The following is a 19,946-nucleotide window of genomic DNA, read 5'->3' on the forward strand; positions in this document are numbered from 1 at the left end:
GGAGGTACCTTAGGTGATGAAAATGCTCCGGATCCACTGATGAAATCTCAAGCAAGTGGAGTGGATCTAGGGGGATTTGTGAGGGGGAGAGAGGGGGGAGAGGAGCTGAGCACGGGGAAGAGGTGAGTGGGGAAGAAGAGTGGTGGTGGGGCCCACAAACAAGCCCCTCCCCACCTTATCCACCACACAGGGCCCTACCGCCAGAGTAGCCGGCGGTAGGCTTCAGTACCCTACCGCCAGATCCCCTGGCGGTAGGCCCCTTTTCCACGTCAGCCAACTCAGACGGCCGTCAGTCGCCGTCAAAGGGCCTACCGCCAGAGGGGACGGCGGTAGGTCGCGCGACCCTACCGCCAGCCTCCCTGGCGGTAGGCAAAAGGGTCAGATCCCGAAATACTTTCGAACGGGGGTCAGATCCTGATTTTGTTTGCAAAAAGGGTCAAAACACGAAATTTTGCCTCAGATCGGTTGGAAGCCACCACCTTCAGGTTATATCGAAATTAATGTCGACACAAGCTTTGTGAAAAGTATTAGCACGACAAGTGTGGGGGTGGTGGCTAGGGATTTTGCTGGCAAAATCATGATATCTTCGTGGGACTACATTGGGAGGTGTAATAGCATGGAGGACGCGGAACTCTTCATTCTTCTACAATTTTAGAGACTGACTGTGCTTTTGTTACGGAGATTTTTGCAAATGAATTTAATGATAGATCAGCTTTGCACGATCTGAAGAAGGAAGCATGGAGTATTTGGAATATTTCTAAGCTAATGGATAGCTTCAAAATTTCAAAGATTAGGCGTTCGGCTAATGAGGTGGCACATCTAATAGCTAAATTTAGTTTTGATAATAGAGTGGATGGGATTCTTGTTAATGATGTACCGCCCTGTGTGGTGAACTCTGTAATGAACGATTGTAACACATTCTTTGGTTAATTAATATATGAGGTGGTGTTAAAAAAACATTTTTGTTTACTGACGCACGGTTAATTAGCCATTTATTTTAAAAGAATGTTGTATATATGTTGTGCATGTGGATCCTATAGTTGACGCCATTGATATCGAGACACTTGAGCAATTATTTATTAGAAGAAAAATAAATAACAACTCACCAACCGAACAACTAGCGCCGAAAATGGACAGCGCCGCGCGACTCAAGCCGACGGTGTGAAATATAATGTTCAGTCGTAGTATCATGGACGCTGGTTTGTCCTGATCGGGCAGCATCTTTCGGCGTCTCCTAGCTTGAAAAAATGTTTCGGTGAAAAAGGACCGAGGTGTCGATCCATGCAGCACGACAAGATGGACCATACAATGAGTGGCGGTAACGATCCACTTGGGAAAGGCTTGGACCCAGGAAAAAGGCGCCGCTTCCGCCTGTGTTGATTCCTCCTGGCAACAGCACATGATAAAATGGATAAGGCGATAAGGCCCTAGGGGGCATTATTGTAAGTAAACAAACAAGGTACTAGTAACGCAGTAGAATGGCACCTTCCAGGTCATCTTCAACCTAATAATTCGATCCTGGACAGCTGAATTGACGCGGTGACGACGGTAGTACCAGGTTTTGGGCTTTTGGAGCTCCAAGATTTCGGATAAGGAGGAGATTGGAAAGTGGAAACTGTCACTCCGCACTTCACTTGGACAACTAGGCAGTCAGTAGTGCGACACCAAGTTTTTCTCGCCTCTGAAAGCGTTGCGTGCTACTGGTAATAAAAGCCAGTGACTTACTTTTTGTTGCTTGAAAGAGATCGCGTAGGGTTAAGTATTAGAAGACGCCTCCTGGATTTACTCTCTGAATTTCTCGCATTACTAAATCTCTGGTGCACCAGCTTAGTGACACGCTGCTGCTATACCAGCGCGCAATCATGTTTTTCCTCGAAAAGAAACAGACCTATTATAAAAGTTCACATGAAGTACCGAGTATATCAAACATAATAAAATTACATCGAGAATCTAAGACCACGGAACGATCACTACTGTTGCCACAACGAGTACTTGACCTTATTGATGATAGCGGGCAAGTCTTTGTCCTTGTCCACGTGTCCCAAAGAGATGACAAGAATCTATGCAAGAGCTTCGTCTATTACGTTCAAATGGACGAGCTCGAGGAGGGCCGAAGCCCGGAACAGAAACTCAAAAAAACGCCGCCATTCATCCGAGCGTCGCACCTGCAAGGACTAAAAAACTCTAACCTAAAATAATAATCGAAACGAAAGCACCGAGATTTCTCTCCTGCCACCGACCGGAGCAGGCAAAGAGGAGAAGGGTTCACGGGCTCGACATAAGCCTGAAGGGTAAGGTTTGCCATAACCATATAGGGTCAGAGTGAGGAGAACAAGAGAATGTCCCCTTACTTATAATACTCCCTCTGTTCACAAGTTACTCCGCAAGTTGGCAACCTGGAAGGCCGCGCTTCTCTCGCGAGGGGAACGCCTTGCCTTGGTCCGGCAAGTTCTGATGGCTATGCCTGTGCACATACTCCTGGCCATGTCACTGTCCCCTCCCATCCTCAAGAAGGCGAACCGGATCATCCGTGACTTCCTTTGGCATGGCCGCAAGGACGCCCGCGCTGGTTCTCGCCTTGTTAGCTGGGCAAGGGTTTGCCGTCCTATCGAGCTTGGCGGTCTCGGCATTCGTGATCTTCACCGCACCGGCATCTCCCTTCAGGTCTGATGGCTTTGGCTGCGCGCTTCTGACAGCTCCCGTCATTGGTCTCATCTCCAGCCGCCCTCCGACCCCGAGGCTCTTCAGTTCTTCCACGCCTCGACGACCTGGTCCATCGGGAATGGCACTTCCTGACGCTTCTGGACCGACAGATGGCTCCAAGGCTGCTCTATCAGTGATCTCGCCCCGAGCCTCACCGCCCTTGTCCCAAGCCGACGACGCCGATCGCGGACCGTCGCCGCTGCCCTTCTGGATCGCGCGTGGATCGGGAACATCCACGGCCATCTTGGCCCGGCGGCTGCGCTGGAGTACTTCGACCTTTGGTGTCGACTCCAGACTATTAATCTATCCCAGGAGCCCGACACCATCCTATGGAAGTGGACTGAAAACGGGGTTTACTCCGCTTCCTCCTGCTATTCTGCCCTATTCACCGGCTCTACTATGTCCGAACACTGGCGCCTCGTGTGGAAGTCGAGTGCCCCCTCTCTGTCAAGTTCTTCATCTACCTTGCCTCCGTCAACCGATGTTGGACGACTGACCGGCTTGAGCGCGTGGCCTTCCACACGAGCCTGTTTGTGTGCTATGCTCCCAACATGCGGAGACCCTTCAGCATCTCCTGGTGGAGTGTGTTTTCTCTCGCACGATCTGGCATGGCGTTCTCTCCTGGTGTTGCCCCGAGCTCACCATACCAGATGGCTCCCTTTGCTTCCTAGACTGGCTGAGCTCAGCCCTTACCATGGTGACTCAAGATAAAAGACGAGGACTCTCCACCATTGCCTCCTTGACGGTCTGGTCCATTTGGCGCCACCGCAATGCGATCATCTTCGATAGGATCACTCCCTCCTGCGCCTCACTCCTGGCTGCGATCCAAGATGACGCCCATCTTTGGGTCTGTGCAGGAGCCAAAGGATTGAGTAGTATCATCCCTGTAACATAGACTGATATCTGGGCTGAGCAACCCATTCCATGCTCACTTTGCATCTCGGACATGCCTTGTAGTGTACGTGCCCCTGATGCTTAACCTGTATGTTCTCCCCTCTCTATCAATGCAATGATACGCTGACCGTAGCGTATTCGAGAAAAAATATTTGAATATGAAATACATACAAACTAAAAAAGTTGACAAACGCACTAAAATATGTTTATATACATTTAAATCAGAAAAAGTACGTAAAATGCTAGTGCTCAATCATGTTGAAGAAAAACCATGCTGCCAGCCGAGTTCCGGCGCGTATGGGCGCCGCCGCTCCGCCATGCCGGTACGCACCGCGCCGCCCCGCGGGCCCGCGCCGGCAGAGAAAACAAAAGCCAACACACGGGCGAGCCGCGAGGGGCAGAAGGGGAAAACGAGCCGGCTCGCCACTTGGCGAAAGGACGCGCACGTGGCACGGCGCCAAGCGCCTCCTTATCCAGCGCCCGGGTGACGGTTCTGCCCCCAAAAGCGCAAAAGAGCACTCGGAAAGGGCCCCGCCACCCTCAACCCCGTCGCCCTTTTCTCCCTTTACCTATTCTCCTTTCTTCTTCTCCCTCTGCCGCCGCGCTCTCTCTCCACCTCCTCCCTTCGCTTATCTCTCTCCACCCGCACCCTCCTCCTCCAGAAAAGTCATTTTTTAGCCCGTGGAAGCTTCGAGGATCCTCTCGCCCACCCGCGCCGTCGGGCGCGGCGCCTCCGTACGTCGAGGCGGCGGTCCGGTGAGCTCTGCTCCCCTGCTAAGCTCTCCACCCGTCGTCGTCGATTGGGTTTGGTCGTTTCGTTGGTTTTTTAGCTCCACTCCGTAAGCAGCAGCGGCCCGTTCGCGCGATGGGTTCCGTGGGTCGAGCTGCTCCTGCAGGCGATTGACTGGGTGTCTTGGTGGGATTGCCGGAGCGACCGGCGGCTTAGGTCTCGGTGATCCGAGCGTTCGATCTCCGTGTCCTCCTCGTCTGTTCGAGCGAGTTCAAGTCTTTTTCATGTTTTTATTTCGCGGGCTGCTCACGTTTTAACTCGTGTCGCGTGGAGCGTACGTTTGAGGTCTGCTTAGATTTGGTTGCGTAAATTCTCGTCCTAGTTGCTTACGGCATGGATTTACCATTTTCCACGCTTCACTTTCCATACTGCCTAGTGCCTACTGGCGGCGTAGTGGAAAAGCACCCGCCCATCTACAGGCTATAGCTGCACTGCGCTTTGCTCATACGGCTCTCTTTTTTCTCTTCTTGGCAGCGGCTATGGCTAGGCGCTGAAAGTATATCCCTATCGCGGCTTAAATTCGGGTGTTTTCAATCAATCAGAAAGACAAATGTTTTCTTTCTTTAGGCTCAAGTTGGCACAAAAAGTGGGATTAGTGCCGCCCCAGGCTCGGATTAGCCAAGGCAGCAACGATCTGTGACGCAGCAAACTGAACGGAAAGGTGTCCGTTTCATGTGCAGAAATAGGGGCGTTCTGATAAGACCGGCAACTAATCCGGCCATTTGCACCCGGGGTTGGGGTCGGTAGCCTTCCACAATTCCATTTGTGCTCCATCCCTTTTGCTTCTCAGCCATGCTTGCTTAGATGCTCCTGCTTCCTCAAACCAATGCTTTTGCTTGGTGCCTCCAGGTTGATACTTCTCTACCCTTTTTGGCGTTATTAAATAGTAGTACTTCTCTGATTTTCGGAGCAAATGTAGTTTCAGTGTTGACTCCAATTTAAGTTGTTTAATTTGCTTTATTGTCTCTTCTTATGCTTTACGGAGAATATATATGATTACATATTATAACCAGCATCATTAATTAATAAATAAAATTGTAGTGTGCATCAAGAAGAAAAGTTCCCAAGACCAGTCAGTTGTACTTTTGCTTTTAAATCGAATTCTTTTTTTTTGGGTGATAACCTCGAATTCTTTATGTCCTGGCCGGCAATTCCAGGTGGACTCTGTCAAAACCAACTAAGTTCCTTTAAATGGAAATGTTCTATTAGCTAAATATGGACGCGGTTAAAATATTATCCTAGATCTGTGTTGTTACTAGCTGATGTCAAGATATGAATAAAATGGACCATTCTTGTTTCGTTCTTATATGGTGACACTTTGGAGCATTCCTATTGGTTGTAGAACAGAGCAAGTGACATTTGCATGGTCTGTGTACTATGGGCGGCATAAAACATGCCTTCTTTTCCAGTAAATTGTATATGTACACGTTACTGCAAAGTGGGTGGATTAATTCCTAACTTGTTCCTTCTAGAATCGTATTTATATATATCTGCACAAAATTGGTCAAATAATCTTCCTTTGTTGATAACGACCTTTTATATCTGCATTCCAATGTCATGTAGGACCCTTCACTGAATTGAATTGACTAAGAAAACCCAGGACAGTGCTTGTTGTAGTGGCAGTGGCACCAAGCAGCTAGAGGAAGAGCTTTGGCCTTTTGCGATCGAACAACCTATGAACAGTTGAAGCCTACATAACCATGATCATGGATGCTCTTTGTGATTTCTGCGGGGAGCAAAGGCCAACAATTTATTGCCGATCGGATGCCGCATCCTTATGCTTATCGTGCGACCATAATGTGCATTCGGCTAACACCCTTTCCCAGCGACATATGAGGACCCTTCTGTGTGATCGTTGTGCTTCACAGCCTGCAGCAGTCCGGTGTCTTGAAGAGAACACCTCACTTTGCCAAAACTGTGATTGGAACGGGCATGCCGCGACATCCTTGGCTGCCGGGCATCTAAGGCAGACCATAAACTGCTACTCAGGGTGCCCATCATCAGAAGAGCTGGCAAGAATCTGGTCCTTTGATTTTGATGCCCCTTCTGCAGCTACTGAGCCGAACTGTGAGGAAGGAATAAGCATGATGAGCATTAATGACAGTGGTGTCAGTAACCATTGTGGCGTTCAACAGGATTGCAGCTTGCTGGATATAGCTAACACATCACTCATGAGTGATCCGCCCACTGTCGAAAAGCTTAAATCCGAAGACGAAATGAATCTTCGGCCACTTCCTACGCATCAGCCTGCTCAATCAGTTTCTATGGCACCTAAGGTACAATATGGCTATCATATTCCCCAAAAAAAACATAAATTATTATTATTTGACTATTCTGCTAAGTTTCTGCATATGTCATCAGCTCATAGCCTGTTGCGTTACCATACGAATGTAGCCAAACATTAGTCACGCAGTAGAGTTGCACTTGCAGTAAAATGTACAAATGCAATATTTTGGAATTCGGGGTCTTTTTGTGCATTGTCACATGATTCTTAAATGGCCTCCTCCGTCACTTTGTGTCATTGTATGCTTATGAAATGTTGGTTGCATCATTCAGGTACCCAGTGTAACAGATGACGATATGTTCAATGATGGCAGAGTATACGAAAACTTCTGTGTGGATGATAATGACCTGACATTTGAGAATTATGAAGAACTGTTTGGTACTCCACACGTTCAGACAGAGCAACTATTTGATGATGCTGGAATTGACAGTTTCTTTGAAATGAAGGAAATGCCAGCTGCTGATTGTGACCAGGTTTGTATTTTTCTGCATTAAACTTGCTCTATCAATTATCTTTATCTGCGGAAATTACTCCCGATCTTCAGTTTTTTCCCCTTCCCCCCAAAAATCAGTCTTATTTACCGCCCTCTGTACCTCCCGGTTAGAAGTTGTTATGTCAAGTTCACTCGTCAAAATTCAGTTGTTGACCTTTTAGTTTCACAGCAAAGTAGTGAAGTTTCTTATCCATTCAAGGATTGTATTACGGTATCCTATCAAAAGAGAAGGAATGCAGTCCATTTGATGGTTAATTGACTATTCTAAGACAATTTATTCTAAGACAATTTTTTGTGCTTTCAGCAGCTCACCCCCGTGCAACCCGAATGTAGCAACGCGGTATCTGCTGATTCCGGTCTTTGTGTTCCTGCAAGGCAGGCCATATCTACTATTTCCCTCTCGTTCTCTGGTTTGACTGGTGAGAGCAATGCTGGAGATCACCAAGATTGTGGGGTATCACCACTGCTCCTTATGGGCGAGCAACCCTGGCTTCCTCCTGGTTCTGAAGTATCATCTGCCGGTGGTAGCAGAGGTAGTGCTCTCTCACGGTACATGGAGAAGAAGAAGAGAAGAAAGTAAGCACACCTCGTTGTGGCTTTTCGCCGATTTTTTTCTGATCATTTTTAGCAATACTAGAATTTCAGCGATCACCAATACATGCTTTAAGAACATGTCTGCAATCATCATTTCCTGTTCAAAATTCTAAAAGCTTTACATTTACCAAGTAATACTCGCACACGTGTCTGATGGCTGTGAAATCACAAATACTCTGTTATGTTCAGCTAAGCTTTTCTTTATAGCTGTTTGTTAAAGGTGGCCTGTTACTTCTCTGACATGCCACCAGTCAGTTTGGCCACCTTAGCTTCATCAGGCAGCATCTAGCTTTTGATTATCATTTTTTTTTCAAAATTTACTAAGCATCCTTTGGTGACATAACTTTTTCTGACAGATTCGACAAGAAGATCAGGTACGCTTCTCGCAAGGCTAGGGCAGACGTGAGGAAGAGGGTCAAGGGCCGGTTTGTCAAAGCCGGCGAAGCATACGACTATGATCCGCTCAACGATACACGAAGCTACTGAAGCCCAAATGCCATTGGCTATATCCATCCAGTGTCAGACTAGCAACAATATAACCTTCGGCAGCTCATGTGGTGTCGCTCGCACTAAGAAAAAGAAAGAGAAGACCAGCAATTGTGCCGGACAGCGCAGCCGGAAAAGCGTTAAAAAAAACACCAGCTGGTGAGTTGGAAAATACTACAGATAGAGAAGCTGCAAACACGCAGGAAGTCCAGGTTGTGCCGCTGCTCCATTTTCTTTCTCCTTGGAAGTGGATGGAGCGTGCGTGCATATATCATTTTCTTCTTGGTGGGTGGTTTCGATCACCCTCCACCATCTGCGCATTAATCCAATACAATTACAGGGACAAGTCCTCCCAGCTCACCACCCACCGCATGCGTGGGCATATACCTGCCGCTGCTTCCGTGTGCGGTGCGCTGGCTGCCAGGTCCTGATTAATTATACTCGTGTAGTTTCTTCCTGTAACATTATTTGTTTAAGACGCAGGCGCTGGCAGCCTTGTTTAAAAACGAACTGGGGCGCCTGTTATAACTTGTAAAGTCTGTTCCTGTAAATTTAAAGATGCTGGGTATGAAGCGGAAGTTTGCATGTATGTCAGCATGTGGGCGCTGGGCCTCTGTTCTTTAATCTGTGCCAGAATAGCCATTCTTCAGGTCAGGTAATAGTGCACGTTTTCTTCACAGACAAACTGTGTTCATTCTGATCAGCGAGTGAAATGCATAAAACCACCACAATTGTGTCCTAACTTGCAAAACACCACCACAATTCAAAACGTGGCAAAATGCACCGAAAGCTATCGTTGACAGTGGCAAAAAACACTGACGGAAAAATTGAGCAGTATGTGACGTGTCTAAGCGTCCACGTGTCGGCAGAGCTGACAGCAAGCCGTTAAGGGCTCGGTCGGGGCGGCGCTCGGTCGGTGTTCGGCGGTCATTCTCCCCCTCCCTCGCTCCCTTTGCTGTTGCGTTCCTCTGCTGCACCCTCGCGCTCCTTTGGTTGCCGCGCTGCTTGCCGTTGCTTGGTGATAGAGCTCAATCCAGGCCGCCATGGTCTCTTGGAACGACGGTGAGAGCAGCGACGACTCCCTGGCAGAGTTTGACTCTCACGTAAGCTTTCTCTTCCGTCTCCTAGGTTAGGGTTACGATTGCTTTTGATTTGGGGATATACTGGATTTGAGTGTGTATTTAAACCGAATCCAGTCTAATTGACTAGCTCTATCTGATTTGAGCTCAATCTAGCCGCCTCTGACCTTTCAAGACTTTGACTTTGAGGGCATTGTGGATTTCGAGTGCGACCACAAGAAAAATGCTAAGAAATTTGGAGCTTTCTAAGGCACCCTCAGTGGAAGGAGGTTTTATGGTTGTGCGCATGATGTAAGTATCCATCTATCTATGGATGTGATATTTAGTAGTTTAAAAGGCAAGATAATATAATGAAATATAAATTGTGTCAATTGAAAAGCTAATCCTATATACTTAAGAAGTTCGCCCCCACTACTTGATTTATCTCAACATGCAAGATAGACACATCAGCATCCAATCACGGAGCCACGTCACACTTCATTCACCCCCACGCAGCCCACCTCCTGAGGTCATTTTCCCTGAAAAGAGAAAAACAAAATCAATCTAATCATTCCCCGCGGCTTCATTTTCACTTGATTGATCACAAAATCAATCTAGCCACACTCTAATCCTATATATTCTTCTTATGGAAAAGGCCCCTCTACAGCCCATTACTTCCAACGCCCCGGTTATGATCTGTAGTGAACAACCTGCTTTTATTTTGTGCCAACAGGCTGATTCTGAAACCGAACTCCCTATAAACAAAAACAAAACAATTTTTATTGCAGGTCCCTAATTGATGTTTGGCGTTCCCTCTCCTAATAATGTTGGTGCCGGCTCTCCACTTCCTCTCCCCACCATCTCCACAAGAAACTGATGTATTTTTACCCTTTAAATTCTGCTCCGCCTCACCTCATTTTTGTACCCATCGACCTCCAACTGGAGGGTCTCTCTGCCAGAACACCCATACTGCTGCCGGTGAGTAACTCCCTCCCATCTCCTCCATATTCTCTATGCCATATTGCTGCCTGTATCACAAATTTGCGTTGTTAGGCTGTACTTGCTCGATTACACCCAAGTAGTCATCTTCATTTGTCTTCCCTCTCTGCCTACACAAACGCATTCTATTTCTGCCTCCTACTGGTACATAGTCTCCACCTCGGTTGCTTTGCCAATTCTAGATTTTGTTTGCTCAATATTAATCTGGTTTTAATTTTGCTTCATTGATGTAATTCTTTGCATGAGACGATTAAACACAAATGCATTGCATTTCCCCCTGTGTTAGATACGTGTCTATATATATGTCGTATCCTGATTGTACGCTTTATCTATTCTAAAGAAAAGTTTCTCTGTTGACAATACTAATTTAGTGCCTCTGTGACCTTCAACAAAGGTTAGTGTAGAATTGTATTGAATAATTATTGATGCAATATTGTGCCGGTACAAGAAGTATATATAAGAGTCAAGCCGCACCTGACCTAGCCTTATTACAAACCGAGTAGGAGTCTTAACCCTATTACAAGTTGTATTCTAACATCCCCCGCAGTGTCAACGGTAGGCTCGACGACGTTGAGACTGAAACGAATGTCTTGAAACGGAGTAGTCGCCAGGCCTTTAGTAAAGATATCAGCGAATTGAGCAGAAGTAGGCACGTGGAGAACACGAACTTGACTGAGAGCCACCTTCTCTCGAACAAAATGAATGTCGATCTCAATATGCTTGGTGCGACGGTGTTGAACCGGATTCCCTGACATGTAGACAGCTGAAATATTATCACAGTAAACAATTGTAGCTTGCTCAATAGGACGGTGCGGCTCCGACAGCAACTGGCGCAACCAAACCGTATCAGCAACTGCATGAGCCACAGCGCGGTACTCAGCTTCAGCAGACGAGCGGGAGACCGTAACCTGCCTTTTTGAAGACCAAGAAACCAAATTGTTACCAAAAAAACACAATATTCGGATGTGGACCTACGAGTATTTGGACAACCAGCCCAGTCTGCATCAGAGTAAGCTGTCAAGGAGGTGGGAGAGGATTTGTTGATATGAAGACCTAAGTCTAGTGTGCCTTTGAGATAACGAAGAATACGTTTGACATGATTGTAGTGTGGAATACGAGGATCATGCATGTATAAACAAGCTTGTTGGACAGCAAAAGAAATTTCAGGACGAGTGAGAGTGAAATACTGAAGTGCACCGGTAAGACTACAATAAAGAGAAGGATCAGAGAAAGGATCACCGTCGGCAGAGAGTTTGGAACCTGTATCAACAGGGGTACGGGAAGTTTGACAATCAAGCATACCAGCACGAGAAAGAAGATCCAGAGTGTACCGACGTTGAGACAAGAAAAGACCAGAGGAGTCACGGATAACAACAATATTTAAGAAGTGGTGAAGAAAACATAAATCTGTCATAGAGAATTCATGGCGAAGAAGAGAGATAATATGATCTAAAAATTGTTGTGAGGAAGTTGTGAGGATAATATCATCAACATATAAAAGAAGGTAAGCAGTGTTGGTGTTGTGATGAAAGGTGAAGAGTGAAGTGTCAGAACGGGAAGGGGTAAAACCGATGGTTTGAGCATAAGTAGAAAAGCGTTGGAACCAGACACGTGGTGCTTGTTTAAGACCATAAAGAGATTTTTGAAGAAGACAAACATGATTAGGATAGGAGGAATGTTCGAAGCCAAGAGGTTGTTGACAATAGACTGTTTCTTGAAGAGAGCCATGAAGAAACGCATTTTTGACATCTAGTTGATGAATTGGCCACGAAGAAGAGACAGCGATGCTAAGGACAGTGCGAATAGTGTTGGGCTTGACAACTGGAGAGAAAGTCTCATCATAATCAATGTCGTGTTGCTGAGAACCACGACATACCCATCGAGCCTTATAACGTGCAAGACTCCCATCAGAATTAAATTTATGGCGAAAAACCCATTTGCCCGAAACGATATTTGTATTGGAAGGACGAGGAACTAACTGCCACGTGTTATTCTGCAGAAGGGCATTATATTCATCTTTCATAGCTACGGCCCAATTAGGATCTAGGAGAGCTGATTTGTAAGATTTGGGTAGAGAGGAAGGAGATAGAGATGCATGAAGATTGAGACGATCTTTTGCAGGTAAACGAAACCCGGACTTGGCACGTGTGTGCATGGTATGCTCGTTAGTAGGAGCTGGAACGGGAATAGCATGCAGGAGGGGTGGGGGAAGATGTGATGGACGCGTCCAGCGCAGCGGAGGAAGCGGACGCAGGAGATGGCGGCGAAGACTGCGATGGTAGGAGGTCTGCCGCGACAGAGTGTAATGTGTTTTTCTCTGCCGGGACAGAGGTGATGACAAAAGTGGTCGCGGCAGGATCCGCTACCGCGGCAGAGAATTCGGCTGGTTTCGCTGGATAGGTCGGCGGGTGAAAGAAGGGAAGATGATTGCGATGAGAGGGACTAGTGGACGGCGTGGGTGAGTTGGGATCTAATCGTTGATGCTCGGAAAAGGGAAAAAATGTTTTCAGCGAATGTTACATGACGAGACACATGAACACGACCACGAACAAGATCTAGACAACGATAACCCTTGTGCTCGTCAAAAAAACCTAGATGGACACACGGGTAGAGCACGGTGAAAGTTTGTTAGGAGAAGTGGAGTAGGAGTTTGGGAAACAAAGACAACCGAAGACGCGGACGTCGGAGTAAGTTGGATGAGAGAAAAATAAAGAGAAGTAAGGAGTAGTTTGTGGGTTAACTTTAGATGGACGAATATTGAGTAAATATGTGGCCGTGTGGAGGGCCTCAGCCCAGAACTTCGGAGGCATAGAAGATTGAACAAGTAGAGTGCGAATGGTATCATTAAGAGTACGAAGAGAACGCTCGGCTTTGCCGTTTTGAGGGGAGGTATAAGGACAGGAGAAACGCAAGAGAATTCCATATTGTAGAAATAAATTTCTATTTTAAAAGTCATCAAATTCACGACCATTATCACATTGTATGAATCTTATAGGGAGGAAAAAGTGGACCGAGACATAGCGCTGAAAGTTAAGGAATATATTATGAATGTCGGATTTGTTGCGTAAAGGAAAAGTCCAAACATAATGAGTAAAATCATCAAGAATCACGAGATAATACTTAAAACCAGATACATTTTCTATTGGTGATGTCTAGAGATCACAATGAAGTAATTCAAAAGGAAAAGTACTAGAGGATTGAGAGGAACTAAAGGAAAGGCGAACATGTTTGCCCAATTGACATGACTGACACATAGAAGAATTATGAGAGTCTCTATTACAAGGTATTGAAAATTCACTAAGAAGTGTGGATAACACATTTTTATTGGGATGGCCGAGACGTTGGTGCCACAGATCAACAGAGGCCACCATAGATGTTGGAGGAGCAGCGGCCGGAACACCATGGAGAGAATATAAATCACTGGTGCTATTGAATCGAGCGATCTCGGCCTTGGTCCGGTAGTCCTTCACAAACAAACCAAAGGGGTCAAACTCAATAGAAACAAGATTATCAGTGGTGATTTGGCGAACAGAAATCAGATTTTTTATAAGAGCAGGAGCTACAAGAACATCACGAAGAAGCAAAGGCTTAATTGGGGATTGAATTTGAGCCTGACCAACACAGTAAATAGGAATAGAAGATCCATCACCGAGAGTAATAGAGGGAAAAGACGAAGGTATGCAAGAAGAAAGCAAATTACTCGATGCAGACATATGACGCGAAGCACCAGAATCGAAAATCCAATCCGTACCTGAGTTCCCTTGTGCAGCAAAGTTGTTCATGGCTTGTAGAAAAGCAGCTTGGTCCCAGCTCGGAGTCGAAGTATAGGCCGGTGTAGTCATGGGAGCTTGCGGGTGTGGTGGCGTCGGCAGTAGGGCCGGCATCGGCGTAAAGAGAGAGACACCATCATTGTACTGCTGCATGTAGGGGGGCGATGGAGCGCCATAGGATGCATAAGGACTGGTGTTGTAGATCGGTGGCGTGTAAGAGGGAGCAGCGTGGTACGCGGTCGTCGGCTGTTCGGGCGCGAGGATGGACGCGCCGGTGTGAGGGAGAGCACCGGGCTGCCAGCCACCGGTATAGGCAGGCGGGGCACCATATGGCGTAGGGGCGGACTAGGGCATAGTCCATGCCTGGACTAGCCTTGTCCATGGATCAGGAGATGGGCCCCATCCAGGCGGCGTCGGTGGTGCAGTTGATGAAGCTGTGGGCGGTGGTGATGCAGTTGGTGGAGCCGGGGGCGGAGCAGGAGTTGCGTTGTGCGGAACTGCGGCGGCCTAGGGTTTTTGCCCTGGTAGTTGGGACTTGGACGCCAGCCGGATGGTTGAGGAGGTGCTGTTGGTGGAGGTGGCGGTGGCGGCGTCGACGCAGGCGGGCGAGGAGAAGCAGTGAAGACCTGAGGATGGGAGTCCTTCGTAGTTAGGGCACGATCGGCCCATTGGAGCATCGAGCGAACCTCGGCGAAGGAGGAACGCGGACGCATCATAGGATGAAGGAGGCCTGCTTCTTGAACCGCTCGCTGAGGCCGACAAGGAGGACGTTGATGAGCTGGTGATCGTCGATCGGATCACCAAGTTCGCGGAGTTCATCCACGATCACCTTGAGGCGTTGGCAGTCGACGCCGACTGGTGCATCACCTTGCACCGTATTCCGAAGCTCGGTGTGGAGATTGTTGGCACGAGCGTCGACGTTGTCCTGGAAGAGCTGACGAAGGGCTGCCCATAGATCGGCGGCGGAGGCACCGTCAAAGTGGACGAGATTGAAGATCTCTGTGGAGACTCGCATGTAGATCCATTGAATAATGGCGAGATCATCCTTGACCCATTGCGGTGTTGGGGAACGTAGTATTTCAAAAAAAAATCCTACGATCACACAAGATCTATTTAGGAGAAGCATAGCAACGAGTGGGGAGAGTGTGTCCACGTACCCTCGTAGACCGAAAGCGGAAGCGTTTAGTAACGCGGTTGATGTAGTCGAACGTCTTCGCGATCCAACCGATCAAGTACCGAACGCACGGCACCTTCGCGATCTGCACACGTTCAGCTCGGTGACGTCCCTCGAACTCTTGATCCAGTTGAGGCCGAGGGAGAGTTTCGTCAGCACGACGGCGTGGTGACGGTGATGATGAAGTTACCGACGCAGGGCTTCGCCTAAGCACTACGACAATATGACCGAGGTGGAAAACTGTGGAGGGGGGCACCGCACATGGCTAAAGATCAACTTGTGTGTCTATGGGGTGCCCCCTCCCCCGTATATAAAGGAGGGGAGGAGGAGGCCGGCCGGCCACAAGGGGCACGCCAAAGGGGGAGGAATCCTACTCCTAGTAGGAGTAGGTTTCCCCCTTTCCTAGTCCAAGAAGGAGAAGAAGGGAAAGAGGAGAGAAGAGAAGGAAGGAGGGGGGTGCCCCCTCCCCCTTGTCCAATTCGGACTAGGCAAGGGGGGCGCGCGCCACCTCTGGCTGACCCTATCTTTTCTCCACTAAGGCCCACTAAGGCCCATTAATCCCCCGGGGGGTTCCGGTAACCTCCCGGTACTCCGGAAAATACCCGAACTTCTCCGGAACCATTCCGGTGTCCGAATATAGCCTTCCAATATATCAATCTTTATGTCTCGACCATTTCGAGACTCCTCGTCATGTCCGTGATCTCATCCAGGACTCAGAATAATCTTCGGTACATCAAATCACATAAACTCATAATACCAATCGTCATCGAACGTTAAGCGTGCGGACCCTACGGGTTCGAGAACTATGTAGACACGACTGATCCACAAGTATAGGGGATCTATCGTAGTCCTTTCGATAAGTAAGTGTGTCGAACCCAACAAGGAGCAGAAGGAAATGATAAGCAGTTTTCAGCAAGGTATTCTCTGCAAGCACTGAAATTATAGGTAACAGACAGTTTTGTGATAAGATAATTTGTAACGAGCAACAAGTAATAAAAGTAAATAAAGTACAGCAAGGTGGCCCAATCCTTTTTATAGCAAAGGACAAGCCTGGACAAACTCTTATATAGAGAAAAGCGCTCCCGAGGACACATGGGAATTATCGTCAAGCTAGTTTTCATCACGTTCATATGATTCGCGTTCGGTACTTTGATAATTTGATATGTGGGTGGACCGGTGCTTGGGTGCTGTCCTTACTTGGACAAGCATCCCACTTATGATTAACTCCTATTGCAAGCATCCGCAAATACAAAAGAAGTATTAAGGTAAACCTAACCATAGCATGAAACATATGGATCCAAATCAGCCCCTTACGAAGCAACGCATAAACTAGGGTTTAAGCTTCTGTCACTCTAGCAACCCATCATCTACTTATTACTTCCCAATGCCTTCCTCTAGGCCCAAATAATGGTGAAGTGTCATGTAGTCGACGTTCACATAACACCACTAGAGAGAGACAACATACATCTCATCAAAATATCGGACGAATACCAAATTCACATGACTACTAATAGCAAGACTTCTCCCATGTCCTCAGGAACAAACGTAACTACTCACAAAGCATATTCATGTTCATAATCAGAGGGGTATTAATATGCATATAGGATCTGAACATTTGATCTTCCACCCAATAAACCAACTAGCATCAACTACAAGGAGTAATCAACACTACTAGCAACCTACAGGTACCAATCCCAGACTTGGAGACAAAGATTGGATACAAGAGATGAACTAGGGTTTGAGAGGAGATGGTGCTGGTGAAGATGTTGATGGAGATTGGCCCCCTCCCGATGAGAGGAGCGTTGGTGATGACGATCGCGATGATTTCCCCCTCCCGGAGGGAAGTGTCCCCGGCAGAACAGCTCCGCCGGAACCCTAGATTGGTTCCGCCAAGGTTCCGCCTTGTGGCGGCGGAGTCTCGTCCCGAAAGCTTGCTTATGATTTTTTCTCGGACGAAAGACTTCATATAGCAGAAGATGGGCACCAGAGGGCCACCAGGGGGCCCACGAGGCAGGGGGCGCGCCCAGGGGGGTAGGGCGCGTCCCCACCCTCGTGCCCAGGGTGTGGGTCCCCTTTGATATTTTCTTCGCTCAGTATTTTTTATTATTTCCAAAAATAATTTCCGTGGAGTTTCAGGACTTTTGGAGTTGTGCAGGATAGGTCTCTAATATTTTCTCCTTTTCCAGCCCAGAATTCCAGCTGCCGGCATTCTCCCTCTTTATGTAAACCTTGTAAAATAAGAGAGAATAGGCATAAGTATTGTAACATAATGTGTAATAACAGCCCATAATGCAATAAATATCGATATAAAAGCATGATGCAAAAATGGACGTATCAACTCCCCCAAGCTTAGACCTCGCTTGTCCTCAAGCGGAAGCCGATAGCGATAAATATGTCCACATGTTTAGAGGTAGAGGTGTCGATAAAATAAAATACAGACATGAGGGCATCATGATTATTCTTATAACATCAACATATATAGATATTGTCATATGTTTTCTTATGCTCAAGTAATGATCTATTCACAATGTCAAGTATGAATCAAAAACTTCATTGAGAACCAACAAACTATAATCTCAGTCATTGAAGCAATTGCAATTTATCATAACATCGGAAAGAGTCTATGTCACAGCTTTTCAGCAAGTCCACATACTCAACTATCATTTAGTCTTTCACAATTGCTAGCACTCACGCAATACTTGTGGTTACGGAGTTTTAATCAGACACAGAGAAAGATAGGGGCTTATAGTTTCGCCTCCCAACCTCTTACCTCAAGGGTAATGTCAACAATAATAGTTCATGCTAACTTACATCCAATTGGATATATATATATATATATATATATATATATATATATATATATATCATGATCTTTCCAACACACTGTGCTTGCCAAAGGATAAAATGTAAAAAGGAAAGGTGAAAATCACCATGACTCTTGCATAAGGGTAAGAGATAAAAGTAAAATATAGGCCCTTCGCACAGGGAAGCAGAGGTTGTCATGCGCTTTTATGGTTGGATGCACAAAATCTCAATGCGAAAGAACGTCACTTTATATTGCCACTTGTGATATGAACCTTTATTATGCAGTCCATCGCTTTTATTTCTTCCACATCACAAGATCGTATCAAGCTTATTTCCTCCACACTAATTAATCATACATATTTAGAGAGCAATTTTTATTGCTTGCACCGATGACAACTTACTTGAAGGATCTTACTCAATCCATAGGTAGATATGGTGGACTCTCATGGCAAAACTGGGTTCAAGGATATTTGGAAGCACAAGTAGTATCTCTACTTGGTGCAAGAATTTGGCTAGCAAGAGAGGGAAAGGCAAGCTCAACATGTTGGATGGTCCATGACAATATACTTTATTTCATATATAAGAAAACATAACCCATTACGTTGTCTTCCTTGTCCAACATCAACTCTTTAGCATGTCATATTTTAATGAGTGCTCACAATCATAAAAGATGTCCAAGATAGTATATTTATATGTGAAACCTCTCTTTCTTATTACTTCCTATTAATTGCAACGATGACCAAAGCTATGTTTGTCAACTCTCAACAACTTTTAATCATCATACTCTTTCTATGCGAAGTCATTACTCTCCATAAGATCAATATGATCTCTTTGTTTCTTTTTATTCTTTCTCTTTTCTTTTAATTCCCTCAAGATCATAGCAAAATAATCAAGCCCTTGACTCAACACTAATCTTGATTATATAGCTCACAGACTCGATTACATAGAGGGATCATAAAGCAAAACTTAAAACTAGATCATACCAAAAACTTTATTCTACTAAATCAAGATATTACTAAAAGGATCGAACTAAGAAAAACGGTAAAGATAGGAGTGTGATGGTGATACGATACCGGGGCACCTCCCCCAAGCTTGGCAGTTGCCAAGGGGAGTGCCCATACCCATGTGATTATATCTCCTTCTTCGGGGGTGGTGATGTGATATTCTTGGCTATAATACCCCTCAGGATAAGATTCTCCTCCTCGAGCTTGTTGACTTGCCGCTTAAGATCCATTATTTCCTTACGGAGCTTACGCGTGACGGTTAAAGCTCCTTGCACCCATGGATGTTGCATAGCTGCGGGAGAACAAGTAACACTCCTTTTCATATTTTCATAAGAGGAAATTTAACATTGGAGGGGATGACCGAGTTTGCGATAGCTGAGCTCTGTAGTTCCCCCATTGTGAAGCCTGCCCAGAAACGAGAAGTAACTTCTTGATCCTCCTCCATGGCATCTATCCTTTTCAAGTCAGCTTCCATCTCTTCCTCCGTTGAGGGCCCAATGTGATAGGCATCGCTGTTTGCCCCTGGACCTGGTGTCGGATGAGACACCCGACTCTCCCCGACTGACTCTTGAGAAAACATCTTGCTCTAATCTGCGGCAGAAACAGCTCGAAACAAAAACAGAGGATATTTGCGTGATACGGTGGTCAAAACCTTCGGGAGATTATATAATGAATTTTTACCGACCAAAATACGTATCGTGCAAGAAAACGGAGTCTGGAGAGCACACGAGGTGCCCACGAGGCAGGGGCGCGCCCAGGGGGGTAGGGCGCGCCCTCCACCCTCGTGGAGCCCTCGTGTCCTTCCTAGACTGCTTCTTATTTTTCTATTTTTCTAAATATTCCAAAACGGAGAAAAATTACCATTGGAACTATTTTGGAGTCGGTTTACTTA

At 46.5% G+C, this 19,946-nt stretch overlaps 1 protein-coding gene across 2 annotated transcripts; it reads left to right on the forward strand.

Annotated features, from left to right (window-relative positions):
* The first annotated feature begins 4,148 nt into the window (after positions 1 to 4,148).
* LOC109758818 (zinc finger protein CONSTANS-LIKE 10) lies at positions 4,149 to 8,833 on the forward strand. Of its 2 annotated transcripts, none has more exons than XM_020317683.4 (5): positions 4,149 to 4,353; positions 5,951 to 6,663; positions 6,944 to 7,144; positions 7,469 to 7,740; positions 8,115 to 8,833. In XM_020317683.4, exons 2-5 carry the CDS (start codon positions 6,088 to 6,090, stop codon positions 8,242 to 8,244), a joined length of 1,179 nt encoding a protein of 392 aa, XP_020173272.1. In that variant the 5' UTR covers positions 4,149 to 4,353; positions 5,951 to 6,087; the 3' UTR covers positions 8,245 to 8,833. The 2 variants fall into 2 exon arrangements, with proteins under 2 accessions (XP_020173272.1, XP_020173273.1); XM_020317684.4 differs by having other exon boundaries at positions 4,150 to 4,353; positions 7,472 to 7,740.
* Positions 8,834 to 19,946: the final 11,113 nt, after the last annotated feature.

This window comes from Aegilops tauschii, chromosome 6 (assembly GCF_002575655.3).
Source record: "Aegilops tauschii subsp. strangulata cultivar AL8/78 chromosome 6, Aet v6.0, whole genome shotgun sequence".
Taxonomy (NCBI): domain Eukaryota; kingdom Viridiplantae; phylum Streptophyta; class Magnoliopsida; order Poales; family Poaceae; genus Aegilops; species Aegilops tauschii.

Coding starts and splice junctions, on each gene's coding strand:
- LOC109758818 (XM_020317683.4), top strand. CDS start 6,088: ATGATCATGGATGCTCTTTGTGATTTCTGCGGGGAGCAAAGGCCAACA. Junction 7,145..7,468: donor CAGCTGCTGATTGTGACCAG/GTTTGTATTTTT, acceptor TTGTGCTTTCAG/CAGCTCACCCCCGTGCAACC. Junction 7,741..8,114: donor GAGAAGAAGAAGAGAAGAAA/GTAAGCACACCT, acceptor TTTTTCTGACAG/ATTCGACAAGAAGATCAGGT.